We start from the raw sequence: 18,633 nt of genomic DNA on the forward strand, positions 1-18,633 counted from the left end.
TCATCACTCCAGGTGTCCAGCACCATTTTTGTGGCTGGTGGGTACCACAAATTCCAGATTGACAGGGGCAAAGTAAGGGTCAGGGGTGAACAATGCCCAATCAGTTTGGGCACAGCTCAGAAATGTGGCTGCCATTTAGTTGCCAGATTGGCTCAGAGCCATGCTGTGCAGCCACCATCCAGCCCTAGAGCCTGCTTGGGGGCATGGAGTTTAGCCTCCATCTGGAGTGTCTCACTGCAGAGCAGTATCAACTATTCTGGCCTGTCAAGATTCACTCCAATCAATCAATTAATATTGGTGGAACTGATTTAATGGGCCACATGATACTTAGTATTAATTAATTTATTTACAGCATTTATATTCTGCCCTTCTCACCCCGGACTCAGGGCGCATCACATGGCAAACATCCAATGCAGTCAGACATACAGGACAGACAACAGATAGAGGTATGATGGTATTTTTCCAACTTCGGCATCCTAGAGGTTGTGTTTGATTCCGGCTACAGGGGGTGCTGTCACTCCATCTGCTATGACTAGCCCTTGATCACAAACTTTCCCTCTTGTTCTTTGATCGCCGGCATTTCTGGTATTTCCTTTTTATGGTGCCGTAAAATACCTCCATACTTAAGCGGGGCCTAATTTCTCTACTCACATCTCACAGCTGTTTTTGAACTGCTTAGGTGGACAGTGAGCTGGGCTGAAGGTCAGGTGCTCACTCCGACCCAGGCTTTGAACTGCTAACCTTTTGGTTGGTAGAGATCTATTGCTGCTGGTGATTAGCCAGCTGAGCTAAAGGCCAGCCCTAATATTCAGTTCCCTCACCTTCAGATGACATAATTCTAATCATTTGTATGATAAGTATTAAATTAAAATCAACATTTTCAAAGGTTTATATAACCCCCGTGTACAAAAGAATTCCTGTCCTTAGCTGGATCTACAAGGGTTTTATCACACCAACCTGTTGTCATAGCAATCAGTTGTTTAAGCAAACAGAAACATATTGTATGGAAACAGTCACTTTCACACCTTATCTTCAATAGCAGTGACTTCTGGAACGATTCCATCAGCCAGAAAACTTGCAAATCTCTTTGGAAAACAGATGGGCAAACATCAACATTCTGGAAGAAGCAAAGACCACCAGTACTGAAGTGATGATCCTCTGCCATCAACTTTGTTAGACCTACCACCTTGTTCAAATGCCCAATCACGTTACTCTACTCTCAGCTCATTTAAAATGTGGAATAAACACTGAGAACTGGGAAGCCCTGACCCTTGAGTGCTCTGACTGGACGCCAGCTGTGACCAACAGTGCTGTAGATTTTGAAGAGGCACAAATGGGAGAAACATGCCAAGAGGAAACCATGTCAAGCAAATACTTGTTGTGACTGCCTTCTATTTGGAAATCTATATCTTCATTGTGATACATCATGCAGATCCAGAATAGCTCTCTACAATCACTTACGGACCCACCGCAAAGACTCTATTCTGGAAGACATTTATACTTGGCCATAAGGGATCATCGATGATGATGATGATTCCTGTAACCAGTCTTCCACACTGCTTTGCTTAACCCCATGTAAACTTTGTGTTGTACATGTATCTATGCTATAATTGCACAGTTTCAAAACCACTTTCAAATGAAAGCCACTATGCAATTGTGTATGGCCTGTTTTGGCAGCACATTTGCACAATTACAGCAAAACACTTAAAAAAAACCCTGGGGAATGGGTAAAAGCAGTGTTGGTTTTGCACATCATGATATCCTCTTTGTTTGGACACCTGAAACAGAATGACTTCACACTGTTTGTGGTTAGGGAAGGGGAAAAGAGGAAAACCATGCCCACTCACATCATATGACATCTAGGATATTGGAACTGCAATGGAATGAAACAATTGCGCCAGAAACAATAATTGAACAGCAGTGACATTAATGTCATTATTGGGTTTTTACAATCAATGAAAATATGCAATTACAGTGCTATGCAATAAGGAAACATCAATACAGAAATAAGTCACTACAATTGTGCAGCAAACCTAGCGCATAATAGTCCCATTTCTATAAACTGACGTTGTTTTCTCAAGTGCTGCCTTCATAAACTAATTACATTGTGATGCAGAGCCTTTTAAAAACAATACTTTGGTGTCTGAATTCACCTTTTGGATCTCTGCTAGCTGAAGGATTCTGGGAGTTGTAGTCCAAAAAGGTTACTTGACTATGCGCAAACCCATTGTTACTCCTATTTCAGAACTAGCTTGTAGAATAGATGATTGAGAGATGATATAATAACCATCTTGAAATATTTGAAGGGAATTTATGTAGAAGATAAGGGGAGCTTGCTTTCTACTATTCCAGGACACAAGTCAATGGATTCAAATCACAATTAAAAAATTACAACTAAACACTAGAAAGAGGAGTCATAAATTAGTTTGAGAATCTTTAAATCCAGTCAGATTGGTCTGAAACTGCAGACTGTAATACTGAAGCCCATTCACATTTATTGATGCATTCACGTATCAGGACACACCATTGTGTTTGCTGATTAAACTGAAAATAATATCTCAAACTTCCAGATTTGTCAATTCCTCTTTAAATGGCATTTAGAGAGAAAATCCGGGGATAAACCTTAGTTCTGAGTTGGATATTACAACATGCAATGATTTAAACAACTAGAATGTGTAAGCCAACAATAAAACATGGCTTCAGAGTGTTGTTTGTAGCTGAAAACTAACAAACCATGGCTTGTAAGCATGCTCTCACATCATAATGCACCAGTTTTTAACAATCAACTTGTTCACATGGTTAACTTGTGACTCTGGTGCTCATATTTCCCCATATCTGCTTTGCAGAAATGTTCTTCTGTGTCTGAATTCTGTGAGTGAACACTAGAGAAGAGCAGTTCCTGTTATTTTGTTATCACTGGTCATTTGGTTTGTGACAAAATTTCCTGTAGTTTTGTTGATCCATTTGCTAGAGAGAAAAACAAAGTTCAGAAATAGTATCAGAAGAATAAACAGAAATCTAATTCTCATAAAAAATACATTCATATTCAATTTTCAGAAAAGGCAAGATAATGAAATTCTGCCAACACACCACTAGATGGCGCTGCGTCCTATAATAGTGCACATAAAACATGTTTTTAGCTGGATCTACACTGCCCTATAGGAGCCCCGGTGGCGAAGTGCGTTAAAGCACTGAGCTGTAGACCGAAAGGTCCCAGGTTCAATCGCTGGGAGCGGCGTGAGCAGCCGCTGTTAGCTCCAGCTCCTGCCAACCTAGCAGTTCGAAAACATGCCAATGTGAGTAGATCAATAGGTACTCTGGCGGGAATGTAACGGTGCCCCATGTAGTCATGCCGGCCACATGACCTTGGAGGTGTCTATCGACAATGCCGGCTCTTCAGCTTAGAAATGGAGATGAGCACCAACCCCCAGAGTCAGACATGACTGGACTTAACGTTAGGGGAAACCTTTACCTTTACCTTATACTGCCCTATATCCCAGGATCTGATTCTGGCAGTGTACAGTCATATAATCCAGTTCAAAATGCCTAATATGGGAACATATCCTAGGATATAGAGCAGTGTAGATCCAGTCTTTGAGAGATTTGTTCCAACAAGAGCATAAATGTAGGTAAAGGTAAAGGTTTTTCCCGACATTAAGTCATATCTGACTCTGGGGGTTCGTGCTCATCTCCATTTCTAAGCTGGAGAGCCGGCGTTGTCTGTAGACACCTCCTAGGTCCTAGGTCACGTGGTCAGTATGACTGCATGGAGCGCATGGAACAGACTCAGAAGTGGAGTGGGCAGATCAAAAGATAACCTGGCAAAATGGCACTACCTAGAAGAATCCTCCATCTTGTGCGACTGTGGAGCAGAACAGACAATTCAGCATCTGTATGCTTGCCCACAATGCCCTGCCTCATGCACAGAGGAAGAACTCTTTAAAGCTACAGGAAATCTGGTTGCTGTTGCCCATTTTTGGTCAAAAATTATTTATCTGCTTGTGCTCTCTTTATTTTATCAGTTTTATACTTATTTATTTATGCAATGTTTTTGACACAAAATAAATAGCTTATCTTTTCCCCAAAGAGGTGATTATACTAATTTCAGTTTTCAAATATAACAGGGGTGTTATTGGACTAGGAATGAGAGGTAAACAAAGCAGACAGCTCTCACCTCTTTGAAGCAGAGCTGGAAGAAAGGTGTTTTGGTACTTTTCTATGTATAAACTGGATTTCTGCTTCCTTCATGATCTGTGGAAGAGAGAAGAAAGAACAGAAGGACAAAGCTGATTAAAGAGACAAGCACTTCATGGCTACGTGCTGAAATACTTGGAACAGAGCAGAACAAGAGAGGTCTTAAAGGGGTTGGAATGAAGTGCGCCCCTGAACCAGGTGACATCTGAGGCTGGTTTTGTGGGATGAGCAAAACATTCAAGGAACTTAATGAGACTCTAATTCAACACATTCATATCAAGAAGTAACCCCATAAAATTTAACAACTGAATAGAAATGCACATGCCTGGACTATAAAACACATAGATATGCCTTCCTTCTTCTGCTACTACCTAAGATAAATATGCAACATTGCATCTGTGTAGTTTGTGGAGCACTGAGACACATCAGATGGTGACATTACATCCTGCCTTGTTTATATTAGGCAAAAAAGAAAGAATGAACACAGAGCGATGTCTGCATTTGAACCAGAGGAACAGATTTTCTCAGAGGAATCTGACCAATTTCTAGCTGCAACTAACCTGGTTTGAAAACAGGAAAGATATACAGATAAACACGTATTTAATTTCCTCCTCCTCCTCCTCCTCCTCCTCCTCCTCCCCCTCCCCCTCCTCCTCCTCTTTTTTGAACCCCACTCCACCCACTTGTATGAATATCTGCATTTATGTAAGATGATATTCCTCAACTACTATTTTATTATTATTTACAGCATTTATATTCCGTTCTTCTTACCCTGAAGGGGACTCAGGGCAGATCACAGAACAGGTATACAGCAAACATTCAATGCCATTATACCGACGGGTTGGACAACAGATAGAGGTATATATATATAGACATTTTCCCATCTTCGGTATCCTGGAAGTTGTGCTCGATTCCGGTCAAAGGAAAGTGCTGTTGCTCCATCCTCCATGTTAAAGAGCCCTGATCACAGACTTTTCTTTCTTTTGATCATCAGCATTTTCTGGTATTTCCTTTTTATGGTGCCATAAAATACCTCCCTGCTTAAGTGGTACCTAATTTATCTACTCACAGTTGTATTTGAACTGCTTAGGTGGGCAGTGTGCTGGGCTGAAGGTCAGGTGCTCACCCCAAACTGGGCTTCAAACTGCCAACCTTTTGATTGGTAAGATTTATTACAACTGGTGATTAGCCTGCTGTGCTAAAGCTAGGCCCATGATAAATATAAAGCTATGATGAATACAAAGCTATGATGAATACAAAGCTATCAAGATGGTTCTCCTTATCAGATAATTTAAAAAAATATATCCAGCCCACCTCTAAATCATATGCTGGATTCATTCTACTCAGCTAGTTGTGAAAGAAACAAAGATCTTGTATTGTAGAAAGAACTGTATGTGCCACTCCCACTGTGCTGTTTCCCTTCTTTAGTTTTTCAGGCCCATTTGCTGAAAGTAAAATATTAAGGGGAGAGGAGTGGATGCTATCACAGAAGCAGGTGGATCTTATTGAATGAGATAAGTCCCAGGATTGTGCTGTGACCAGGGACTTTGATGGCTTCATCACAGAAGGTTGCCAGATCAGTCACAAGGCCATAAAATCAACCATCGCCTTTGGCGATGGTTCTGCTACGGTGCTGGTTCACCATCTCTGTATGATAAACCCCTCAACCAAAGAATGTAGTAAACTAATTTAATTAATTATAATAATTAATTTGGAATTGGAGTTGGAGGAAAACCATCTGCATTATAAATAGGTCATTTTTAAAAAAAAATCATTTTTATTGAGAATAAAAAGATAAAATGAAAGAAACAGATAGTCTTCTGTCTTTTTACAATAAAAGTGGGGGAATAATTAGATTTGAGAAAGTAGGAATGAAGAGACAGAGAAGAGAAAAAGGAAAGGAAAGGAAAAAAAGAATTCTATTATTCACTCCAAGTTGTGTGCAATTCCTTCTTAAATCCACTTTTTTGTTTGTTTGTTGCATTGATTCTTTTGAATTGGTCCTTGAGTTTTTAGTCAAATTTTCAATTAACTTCCATTTTTTCTTTCTCCAAAAAGTCTATAAATTTGTTCCAATCCATTCTTTGTGATTGTGATATGTTCTGTGCCAGTTTTTGCGTCACATTCATGATACCAAACACTTTCAAGATCCGTTTTTCGGTAGTAGTTATTTCTTGTGATTTCCATAGTTGGGCCAGGCTTATCCTTGCAGCTGTTGTTAGGTAAAAGAAAATCTTGTTTGTATTTTTGTCCATTTGAAAATCTGTAATTCTTAATAAAAAGTATTATGGCTAAAATTCAATTTTCAGTAAAAGAATTGTCTCCATCTTTCTGTAGACCTCATACCAGTACTTTTTCGCTACTTTACACTTCCACCACATGTGTATAAATTTACTATTATGCTTTCCAGATTTCCAGCATTTCTCACTACTTCTTCCCTTGCTGTATTTTGCTAATCTTTCTGGTATTCTATACCACATGTGAAACATCTTACACCAGTTTTCTTTTATTTCAGTTAAATATGTATATTTTAATTTCTTTGACCAGATTTCGCCCCACACTACCATTTTTATTGTATGGCCAATCTCTCTTGCCCATTTTATCATTATCTCTTTCACCTGTTCTTCCTCTGTTGCCCATGCTAATAATTGTTGATATAATGTTTTTATTAATTTCATGTCTTTCTCTAATATTTTAATGACTCTAAAATAAATAGGTAATTTTAAAATACAATTGGCCATCCATATGACAGATTCTGAATTCATGGATTCAGAAGCTTGGAAACATTTTTAAAATGCAAAAAGCAAAGCTTGGTTTTGTGATACTACCTCAGGGTCATTGTTTTACTACACCACTGTATATAATGGGACATAATTTTGGCATGTAACATCTATAGAACATTTCTGCCTATAGAAAAGTAGAACATCAGAGGAAGGTTGGTCATCACAAAGTCATCATTTCCTGCCTGAGGAAAGTCTTCCAACTTCCAACAAATTCCTCACTTGCCTTGCAGATAATTTTATGGTCCAGAAGGTAGAAGAGGCAACAAGGGGATCAGCAACTCTTGGTCTAATCTTAACAAATGTGGAAGACCTGATCAATACAGTTGAAGTGGTTGGATCCTTAGGGGCAAGTGACCATGTGCTCCTGCAGTTTGCAATACAAAGGAATGCTGAAACTAAGACAAGTCAAACACGCATTCTGGACTTTAAGAGAGCTGACTTCCAAAAAATGAAGGAATTACTGAGCGGCATTCCATGGACGCCGATATTAAAAAACAAGGGAGTTAAGGATGGATGGGAGTTTTTCAAAAGTGAAATACTCAAGGCGCAAATGCAAACAGTGCCAACAAAGAAGAAAAATAAGACAAGTGCAAAGAAGCCAGAATGGATGTCCAAAGAACTTCTAACTGAGCTAAAGCTCAAAAGTGACATGCACAAGAAGTGGAAAAGGGGAGAAATCACCAAAGAAGAATTCAAACGTATAGCCAACACCTGTAGGGAAAAGGTTCGCAAGGCTAAAGCGCAAAATGAGCTCAGGCTTGCCAGGGACATAAAAAACAACAAAAAAGGCTTTTTTGCTTACGTTGGTAGAAAAAGGAAGAAAAAGGAGGCGATAGGGCCATTGCAAGGAGAAGATGGGGTGATGGCGACAGGGGACAGGGAAAAGGCAGAACTACTTAATGCCTTCTTTGCCTCGGTCTTCTCAGAAAAAGAAAGCCATCTTCAACCTCAGCAACACGGAATGGACGAAGGATTGGGGGAAATCCAACCCCAAATAGGGAAACAAGTTGTCCAGGAACACTTGGGCTCTCTAAACGAATTCAAGTCCCCAGGGCCAGATCAGCTACACCCAAGAGTACTGAAGGAACTAGCGGAAGTTATTTCAGAACCACTGGCAATTATCTTCGAGAGTTCTTGGAGAACGGGAGAAGTCCCAGCAGATTGGAGGAGGGCGAATGTGGTCCCTATCTTCACGAAGGGAAAAAAGAACGACCCAAACAATTACCGTCCGGTCAGCCTCACATCAATACCAGGCAAAATTCTGGAAAAGATCATTAAGGAAGTGGTCTGCGAACACTTAGAAACAAATGCGGTCATTGCTAATAGTCAACACGGATTTACCAAAAACAAGTCATGCCAGACTAATCTGATCTCTTTTTTCGATAGAGTTACGAGTTGGGTCGATACAGGGAATGCTGTGGATGTAGCGTACCTGGATTTCAGTAATGCCTTCGACAAAGTCCCCCACGACCTTCTGGCAAACAAACTAGTAAAATGTGGGCTAGACAAAACTACGGTTAGGTGGATCTGTAATTGGCTAAGCGAACGAACCCAAAGGGTGCTCACCAATGCGTCATCTTCATCATGGAAAGAAGTGACAAGTGGAGTGCCGCAGGGCTCCGTCCTGGGCCCGGTTCTGTTCAACATCTTTATTAACGACTTAGACGAAGGGTTAGAAGGCACGATCATCAAGTTTGCAGACGACACAAAACTGGGAGGGATAGCTAACACTCCAGAAGACAGGAGCAGAATTCAAAACGATCTTGACAGACTAGAGAGATGGGCCAAAACTAATAAAATGAAGTTCAACAGGGACAAATGCAAGATACTTCACTTCGGCAGAAAAAATGGAAATCAAAGATACAGAATGGGGGACGCCTGGCTTGACAGCAGTGTGTGCGAAAAAGACCTTGGAGTCCTCGTGGACAACAAGTTAAACATGAGCCAACAATGTGATGCGGCTGCTAAAAAAGCCAATGGGATTCTGGCCTGCATCAATAGGGGAATAGCGTCTAGATCCAGGGAAGTTATGCTCCCCCTCTATTCTGCCTTGGTCAGACCACACCTGGAATACTGTGTCCAATTTTGGGCACCACAGTTGAAGGGAGATGTTGACAAGCTGGAAAGCGTCCAGAGGAGGGCGACTAAAATGATTAAGGGTCTGGAGAACAAGCCCTATGAGGAGCGGCTTAAAGAGCTGAGCATGTTTAGCCTGCAGAAGAGAAGGCTGAGAGGAGACATGATAGCCATGTACAAATACGTGAAGGGAAGTCATAGGGAAGAGGGAGCAAGCTTGTTTTCTGCTGCCCTGCAGACTAGGACACGGAACAATGGCTTCAAACTACAGGAAAGGAGATTCCACCTGAACATCAGGAAGAACTTCCTCACTGTGAGAGCTGTTCGACAGTGGAACTCTCTCCCCGAGGCCGTGGTGGAGGCTCCTTCCTTGGAGGCTTTTAAGCAGAGGCTGGATGGCCATCTGTCGGGGGTGCTTTGAATGCGATTTCCTGCTTCTTAGCAGGGGTTGGACTAGATGGCCCATGTGGTCTCTTCCAACTCTACTATTCTATGATTCTATGATTCTAGACTTCATCTAGTTGACAACAGTAGTCCAGTCCAGACAAATCTTTTCCTACCTCAGTCTACTGATGTTTTTACCTTTGCCCAGGCCCATCCCTTCTTACCTGTGGTCACTGAAAGTTCCATAAAACTGCATGCATCTTTCATGTTGTTGGATTTCACTGTGACTTGATATCTCCCAGCATCATTTTGTTGTACATTCCAGATGATCAACCAGGCATTCCTCATAACTGAAAACTTCCACCGATGTGCTGGCAACACTTCCAAAAATTGGTGGCAATGACTCTCCCACCAATTTTGCCCAGGCTTGATTTTACTGCATAATCTCAGGTCATATTTGAGAATGAAATCATTATTGGCTCCTTTGGTCTGATGCCAGTGGACTTCAATGAAGTCCCAATTAGACTTTGTTGCATCAATTTCAACAGGAAGGACTGCCACTTGATTGATTGTTGCAGTAATGTGATTTCTTGGTGTGTAGATGCAGATTTCAGAAGGAGTAGCTTTGTGTCAGAGAAGGAAGACCAACAAAAATTAAGTTAAACTTTGTAAAAAATCAAAATATGATGGTTAACCTATGAGCATTGTTGCCTCTGTGAATGTCTGCAAAAATTACCAAGTAATTTTGGACAGACATATTTATTTTCCTCAATATGTCTGTTTGTACAAACAATGGCTTTGTACAATGTTTGTGCAAACAGGTTTACAGATGTTGCTACTACTGAAACAAGTAATCAGTTTCATACAATATATCTCTGTGGTCCACAGGTTGTTTTTAATGGGATTCCTCAATATATGAGATCATTTGTGAATATTCTTTATCTCCTAGGGTGCATTTACATTGTAGAATTATTACAGTTTGACACAACTTTAACTGGTGTGGCTCCATCCTATAGACTCCAGCCTTCTCTGCCAAAACTTCATGGTTTTGCGGGTTTCTTGGAATTGTTTGTTCAAAGATTGCCTTTGCCTTCTTCTGAAGTTGACACCTGCCCAATTACACCCAATGGGTTTCCATCACCAAGGGTGGATCCACACTGTAGGATTAATACAGTTCAGCATCACAATGTTGTTCAGTAATATGGAATTATGAAAGTTGTAGTTTTACAAGACTGCATTATTTCTACAGTGTTAGATGCACCCCAAGTGGGAATTTGAATGCTGACCACCAAAGTCCAATGTGTAAACCATATCACACTGGCTCTCCATTTGAAATCTGCAGTTCCTATATCTCTAGATGAACCTGTCTGATTTGATCTCACTGCATATGTACTATGGTTGCATTATTTTAAATTGTTTTGACCAGTTATAAATTGTGTGACTTTCAAATGACAAATGATTTAATGTATTATTTAATGTTTCATATTGATTTTACTGTAAGCTGCCCTGAGATCTTCAAATATTCAATATCCACAAGGGTTGGGTGCATACAAACACTGTAGATGTGCAAAACTGAGAATAAAAAATACAATTATTTTTATTTTAGAGAGCACCTCTTTAGGAATCACTGTGTCTATCACTATGACTCTATGGCCAAAAATAAAACAGTAAAAGTTAAACATACACATGTGGAGCACGATTGTATATAATTATTTTATTAATACATAAGAAATAATATAAATTGTTGGTGTTTTTAAAAAATGCAAAGTGGGTCCTCAAATCCACCTTTGGTACCATAGGTTGTTCCTAGGTTTTTGAAGGTTGAAAGCTACTGCAAGAATATTTCAAATGAATCATTTATTTTATTTTTAAAAGACTATCCCAGTTTCTTCACAGGTACCTTTGGTCATGTTGAGGCACAGCTACTACATGCTGAAGAGGTTGTATATAATAATATTAGTAAGGCTTATCAGTTGTGGAGGAAATCAACCAATGCAATGAAGTAGAAACCCTAGATCAGGGGAAAGAGCTGAGAAATGACTGTTTTCCAGTTCTCTACAGGCCTCCACTAGCTACCAGTGTCCACTTTTTAAAACAACTGGGAGGAACCAAAGAATTTGTGGAAAATATTGTTTCAAGTCTAAATAGGGTGCAAAGAATCTTAAAATAGTGACTTAACCCCACTGTGCCGTCCGCCAGACAATAAAAAAACTATGAAGCTGAAACGTGCCGTCCTTTATCCGGGCGAACTGCAAATCCCTATAAGCTGTCCTAAAAATATTGAACGACTGAGTCTGGAAAACTTCAAAAAAAAAAGGATGTTTATTCATACAAGGTTGTAAACCTGGCACAGATCTTAAAGTTACAGAAAATGAAACAAATTTCTATAGGTTTTAGTTACAGAATTATCCCTGGTTCCAGAAGGCAAAGGTGATTATAAAACCACTATACCCTAATCACGCTGTCTATATTAGAAGGAGAAACTCTTTCCTTCCCTATCTTTACAGCAAAGATTAGTTCTAGAAGCGACGGAATAACCCTGCTCCTCTAACTAGATTTCCTATTCCAGATCAGTATAATTCAATACTTATCTAATTTGGATAGGCTTAGATTGGCCTGGTTTTGAGGATGATTTGTCCCAGTTAGCTTGCACAGCTGCAGCACGTTGGAAGACTATAGCCAAAAATGAGGCTCCAAAATGGAGACTAGACCCTGGTAAAAAAGGGCGGTCCTAAGATGTTGTACTCTTTGACCAATCATTGCAAAGAAAACTGCAGCCAGCTCTTGCAGACTCCAAGCCACTTTTCCTGGGCTTTTGCAGCCAGAGGCTGAAACAAAATGTAAAGGAGGGAAAACAAACAAACGACCAATAGGTAAGGCAAACCATCGTCCTGGGGGACGGAACACCCACCCCTCCCCCAGAGGCTTCAGTGTATGTTACTCTGGGTGGGAATAATTACAGGGAGCTCAGGTGGGTCTGGTGTTAGTGCCATATAGGCCACCTTTGAAGGTTATATGTGGTTTGCAAGCCACACAGTTTGTGTTCTAAGTGAAATAGGGAAATTTCAGGAAGCCACATGCTGATGGCGATGTTCTCAGATCAAGCTGGCCACAGCTTCCTAGAAGTCCCTAGTTCCTCGGTGACATGGAAAGTGCAAGGAAAATGATGACATTTTGGATGAAACTAAGCCCACTTCCTCTTAAGCTTCCCCTTTTCCACACAAGGCTGCTATTTGTACACAAAACAGATGCTGTCTATTTTGAGAAGTCCTTACAAATCAAGATGGTATTTCACAAGAATGGATATTACACTGCAGGATGAGCAACAACAGTGCTTTGCCAACAAACTGCAAGCCATAGCCAGTGACAGCTATGGTTAGCTATTGACTTTCATCTGACCTATGCTCTTTACATGTCCTGTGCATTCTTCTTTGTGAAGACTCTAACCCTGCAATTCCTCCTTTCTCATGAGGAACAAAGAAATCCAGGTCTTGAGACTCGGCATCAAGTCATGAAAACTAGGAACCTGGTCTAACCACTTCGACAGTGGCCTGTGAGATATATATATCCCAACTTAGTTTTCTCATCTCCTCTTCTGCCAAATTATAACAACTTGGTGGATCCCCTCTTATTTCTGTAGTAAACCATGCCATGAGTAGATCACCTGTCATGTTTTAGTGCAAAATGGTGCTTCTGAAAACAACCAGGAAATATACCAGATATATACTTGAGTATAAGTCAAGGGTATGTTTGGGGCCAAAATTATGGATTGTGAGATGACCCATGGATCAGTAAAGGGTCTTTCTGCAGTTTGTGGAATTGCCAAACCTGTTTCACAAGGCTAGCTGCCCCGTGCAACAACTACTGCCATTTTCCTGCCCAGGCATTCAAAAAAGCCTTTTGCCACTCTATTGAAAAGATGGGGTTGGTTCCTTTTTTTTATCGATGTTTAGGTATAGTATTAACTCATAAGGATCATCTCCTTCTCTGAGCAAAGAAGTTAGACTGAACTTAGTTCAGTCTGAGAGAACCTAAAAGAAGCACCAACACCACTATCTACTTTTTCAGTGCTCCTTTTTTGGAGGAGTACCAGAGAGCTGCTGCTGCCATTTTCCCATCCAGACATTCAAATGTAGAAGTGGTCCTGCAGCAGAGAGAACAGAAGAAGTCAGTCCATCTTTTAGATTCTCACAGGACTGACTAAACTCTTGCCTTTCCCTACTTTGCACAGAGAAGGAGATGATTCCTTTATTGATAAAAGTTCAGTATTGCCTCTGTGTCTCAGATTTTGGCTCAGAAACTCTAGGGCCTGAAATTATCTTGAACTAGAAGATCTACTAGTATGTGTTGTCGAAGGCTTTACCTCACAACCTCTGAGGATGCCTGCCATAGATGTGGGTGAAACGTCAGGAGAGAATACTTCTGGAACATGGCCATACAGCCCGGAAAACATACAACCACCCTGATCTACTAGTATGTTTATAGCCTCTGGTGGGATTCTGGGAAGACTGAAATTAGTCCTGAACCCATTAGTCACCCATGCCGCAATGAATGCAACCAAATATCTCTGATTAAAGCTTTTCTCAATAGGACCGCTTTTTGGTTCTGCGATGTTCATTGATGCATTTTATGATGATTTTATTTCCTTAGATTAATTGTTTTTAATTATATTGTTATTGTTATGTGTTTTAATTTGTATTTTGAATCCTCTGTTTTTTCTGGGCTTGGTCCACATGTAAGTTCCTTTGGGGAGATGGAGGTGGGTTATCTTCACTTCACTTCACTTCACTTTATTTCTTAATTAGTCGCTCTCCACCAGAGTGCTCCGAGCGACTTACAATTTAAAATATCATTCCACAATATAAAACATTCAACATAAAAACATTCAGCAGTGACTATTTGGCAAATTAGATCTGATTTGTAAGAATAAAGTTGTTGCTGTTGCTGTTGCTGTTGTTGTTGTTGTTGTTGTTATTATTATTATTATTATTATTATTATTATTATTATTATTATTATTATGTTTGTCTTCAATATATTCAGTCCTCCATAGCCACAGATTCTGCATCCATGTCTTAAGATTTTTTTAAAATCTCAAACAAACTTTGATTTTGTTATTTTATACTGAGAACAATATGTTGACATGCCGTTGTATATGAAACATGAGCATCCATGGATCTTGGTATCCACAGAAGGTTCTGGAACCAAATCCCAGCAGTATGACTGGTACTATTATAAACCTTGGATGGAAATAATGTAGACCAGATGTTATTGAACTGGAACTCCTAGCCCAAATAGCCAATGTTGAAAAATGCTTGGAATTGACTCCAACAACTTCTAGAAGACTGTATGGGTCACCTTCACCATTCTATTTCCCTATTATGGTCAAAAGTTTGAGAATCTGTTCACACCTTTCTAGAAAGTATCTCAGCCAGCATGTCTTGGTCCTGTGGCTTTAATCACGTGAAAAAACAATACGATTTTTCAAAGTTGTATAAGAAGAACACATCCACTTCTTGAACTCAGAAGCCCAAAACTGTACTTACACAAACACGAGGAGCCATTTGATGTGCATGAGTTTTTTCGGGGGAGTTTACTGAGATGGTCCATCATATTGTTATTTTCTGAGTCATGGAAATTTGTGGGGAAAATTACTGGATACGGCAAGAATGCTGTCCCAGAAGAGCCCTCCGGAGCTTGATGAAAGAGATGATAAGAGAACAACATGTAAAGACACCATATGAACTAAAATAAACAAGAAAGCAAAAGGCATACTAATCTTGTGGGGCATACTCTTCCTTGAAATTTTACTCTACTGTGCACATTTTAATTATTGCTGGATGGAGTTCAGTAAAATGATGCTTGCCTGGGCTCCTGTGAAGCACATTTCACATCTGTGCAGTGGGAAGTATCTCATTTTCTCGGGAACAAAATGTTTTTTTTTAATTATATGTATTTGTGACCTACTGTATATACTCATGTATAACCTGTCCCCATGTATACAGTTGGTGGCAACATCAATGATCCAAACATTTTTCTTTTGACACCAAAATTATCGATTTTGATATAACCTATGGGTGATTTCTGGATCATTTTATGAAGAGGGGAAAGTGCCAGTGCCTCAGAGAGCCAGCCACCTGCCCAATTTTCTGCGTAGGCATTCAAAAAGCCAGAAGTGGCACTGAGGCACAGATAGTAGAGGACTCAACATTTCTTTTAGGTTATCCTTAGATAGACTAGGCTATCACCTTTTGTGACTCAGACATAGCTTCTTTTTAAATAAGACTGACCTGCTGGTGAATCAACGCAGATTTTTTATGTTAGTATTTTGAATAAAATTGCTAGACTTATACATGAATATATACAGTACTTAGCAGCCCAAGTTGATTTCTAAAGTGATTTTCAAGTAAAATCCACACACAAAACTTACATTCTATCAGGTTGCGTGGTCTTATGGAGTACAGAGCTCTATTCTGTTCCATACCACTACATTTGTCATGACTCTGTACTGAAAGATTAGTAGTTTGGAAAGATACTTAGAATTGTCTCTGACAGGGAGTCTTATTGAACTCCCATGAGCCAAATCATTAGAACCCTTCAGTAAGGCATCCTATGTATCAGCAAATTCCAGCATTTAGCACAGGTATGGGCAAACTTCAGTCCTCCACGTGTTTTGGACTTCAACTTCCACAATTCCTAACAGTTGATAGGCTGATAGGAATTGTGAGAGTTGAAGTCCAAGACACCTGGAGGGCCAAAGTTTGCCCATGCCTAGTTTAGCAGAATGAAATCATAGTAATTTAGAGGACACTAAAGTGCTGCAGTTGTGTAGGATAGATACAATCAAGTTCTGTGCTTTTCCTTTCAGAATGAAGGATCAGACAGAAGTTCTTATGATCTGGAGATATTGGAACCAGGAAATAGATGATGGGTCAGGTCACAAACTCACTGAAATGAGAGTGTTCTGAAAACTGATGTGCAAAGTATTATGGTGTGTGACAGCCAATGCCAAGGGAACAAACAAGAAGACTTACCTAGAACACCGATAACAATCAAGACCACAGTTAGAATGACAATTATTGTCAGCGAAATACTGAAACCAATTTTCCACCAGAGAAGATTGAATAAAGCATCTGTGGGATAGAAAGTTATGGTGAAGATCAGCAGTAGCTCTATTTCCACTGAATGTATGCCATAGCTGTGAGAGGCCTTTGAGGAGTGACAGGGAGGTTTGGTGTGCCCTGGGTATCTGCTGAGGTTTGGTTCTGGCACCACATGTGGCGAACAAAATCCATGGATGTGCAAGTCCCATTAAGTACACTGGTGTAGTAAAATGGTGTCCCTTATATAATATGGCAAAATCTAAGCTTGCTTTTTGAATTAAAAAAAAGTAATTTCAAGTTATGGGTAGCTGAATCCATTGATGCAGAGTCTGTGGATGTCACGTTGTTGTTAATTTATACCCACACTTTTGCAAAACACCTGGTGAGTACTTGCATGAGGGACCCATAACAAACACTGAGAAAAACCACTTAAGATTCCATGCCTAAGAACATTTTATGAAATTCAGTTGACAGGAAAATTGAAGCGGGCACAACCACTAAATTTCATTAAATGACTTTAAACAAACCATCCGACAAAAGTCCATTTCAGATGATTTGTAAATGGCTGATGTCCTAAAAATATTTTATCTTGCCTACAGAATGAAAGAATGAAATGTTTTCTATTGTATTGAAAACCTTCCTGGATCCCTTGAGGTGATAGGGCGGTATATAAATATAGTTTTATTATTATTTATCATAAGCAAGGACAGAGCCATTCTGGCCTCCCTGGAGAGGGAGCACCTGCCAAACAATCATAAGAACATGGCAGGACAGAGAAAAGAGCCTTTCCAGAAGATCTGGAACTTTGTATGTTGTTGCAAAAAAAATAAAAAAAAAGGAAAATGGAGGAGAGAAAAAAACCCAAACAAATACAGGCAGTTCCTGAGTTACAAACATCCAACTTGCATACGACTACTTGCAACAAATGGGGGCGAGACAACAGAAAGTCAGAGGAAATCTACCCCTAGGAAGGGAAATTGACTCCTGAAAGGGTTTTCATGGGGAAAAGATGCCTCAACTGAAGCTTTATTACCAATCCTTGTTTCCACAACAACCCAAAATTTTCAAAACCCAGTTGTCACAGAAAGTGAGAGGAAATCTTTTGAACAGGAGCACAGAGAGCAAAACAAACATTATAGGGGTGTTAAACCATCCCTATGCGATTCAAAACTATCCAGAATTGACTAGGGTTACACTTAAAAAATGAACTTGTTCTGACTGACATACAAATTCAACTTATGAACAAACCTACAGACCTGTCTTGTTCATAACACAGGTACTGCCTGTAAAGGAAACGTAGCAGGACATTTAAGACTCTTTATTTTCTCTTGTGCTTTCATGAATACAAACCCACTTCTTTGGATGCAATACAGAGGGATAATAAAAGCTCAAGTATAAAGCATATTTACACAATGCTCACACATGCTTTATATCTGAGCAATTATTATCACTCTGTCATTACATCTGAACAACAGATTTATACCCACAAAAGCTAAAGTAATCAGAAAGCCCCAATACATTTCTTTCTCCTCCACTTTCCCTCCTCTTTTTTATGCAGCAAGAGATTAACACTGCTACTTGTCTAAAAATAATATACATTGTTGGAACTGTTTAAATAAAAAAATAAAAAAAGAACAAATACCTTTTTTCTTAGCGTCTGGATGGGGTTTTGTGTATGTTTCCCGTCTTCTTGGGTCTATGTTTGTATAACCATCTTCATCCTCCATTTTCCCAGGGCAACTTTTCAGCCCTTGTAGCAAGTGGTAAGAATCTAAAGTTCCTTGAAATAGTTCCTTAAAACTGCAAGGTAAATGCAATCATGTAAATCGGTTTACCACTTGATGAAGTCCAAATTCATTCGGCTGGTTACAACTAGAACAGAGGGTCGGATATGGTCTGCAGATAGTCACTAGTTCATTACTAGGTAAAACAGTTCTGTCAATCTTTCGTAGGCTTAGATATTGCACCTATGAGCAATGGAATTTATTTTGTCTTATCCCTTTCACTTATCTATTTTTCCTGTCCAACCTGCTGTAGTGAACAGGACTGCGCAACGACTAATAGAGATGAGATCAGATGACTGGATTGGGAAACA

At 39.8% G+C, this 18,633-nt stretch overlaps 1 protein-coding gene across 3 annotated transcripts; it reads right to left on the reverse strand.

Annotated features, from left to right (window-relative positions):
- Positions 1 to 1,231: 1,231 nt before the first annotated feature.
- Positions 1,232 to 18,610, reverse strand: LOC100563045 (uncharacterized). 3 transcript variants are annotated; one of them, XR_507418.3, is made up of 5 exons: positions 18,181 to 18,610; positions 16,470 to 16,568; positions 14,982 to 15,131; positions 4,175 to 4,251; positions 1,232 to 2,967 (listed from the first exon to the last, which is right to left on the reverse strand). XR_507418.3 is itself a non-coding variant. In XM_008120098.3 (5 exons), the coding sequence occupies exons 1-5, from the start codon at positions 18,263 to 18,265 to the stop codon at positions 6,219 to 6,221; spliced, it is 921 nt and encodes a 306-aa protein (XP_008118305.1). In that variant the 5' UTR covers positions 18,266 to 18,610; the 3' UTR covers positions 5,922 to 6,218. The 3 variants fall into 3 exon arrangements, 2 of the variants coding, with proteins under 2 accessions (XP_008118306.1, XP_008118305.1); XM_008120098.3 differs by lacking the exons at positions 1,232 to 2,967; positions 4,175 to 4,251 and adding exons at positions 5,922 to 6,406; positions 9,662 to 10,060; XM_008120099.3 differs by lacking the exon at positions 1,232 to 2,967 and having other exon boundaries at positions 4,026 to 4,251.
- Positions 18,611 to 18,633: the final 23 nt, after the last annotated feature.

This window comes from Anolis carolinensis, chromosome 2 (assembly GCF_035594765.1).
Source record: "Anolis carolinensis isolate JA03-04 chromosome 2, rAnoCar3.1.pri, whole genome shotgun sequence".
In the NCBI taxonomy this organism is placed as follows: Eukaryota; Metazoa; Chordata; class Lepidosauria; order Squamata; family Dactyloidae; genus Anolis; species Anolis carolinensis.

Excerpts from the sequence above, each read along its gene's own strand:
- LOC100563045 (XM_008120098.3), bottom strand. The coding sequence starts at position 18,265 with ATGGAGGATGAAGATGGTTATACAAACATAGACCCAAGAAGACGGGAA. Across the intron at positions 15,132-16,469 it reads GATTGTTATCGGTGTTCTAG|CTCCGGAGGGCTCTTCTGGG; the intron begins GTAAGTCTTCTT and ends TCTTTCATCAAG. Across the intron at positions 6,407-9,661 it reads GGAACTTTCAGTGACCACAG|CTGCAAGGATAAGCCTGGCC; the intron begins GTAAGAAGGGAT and ends ACCTAACAACAG.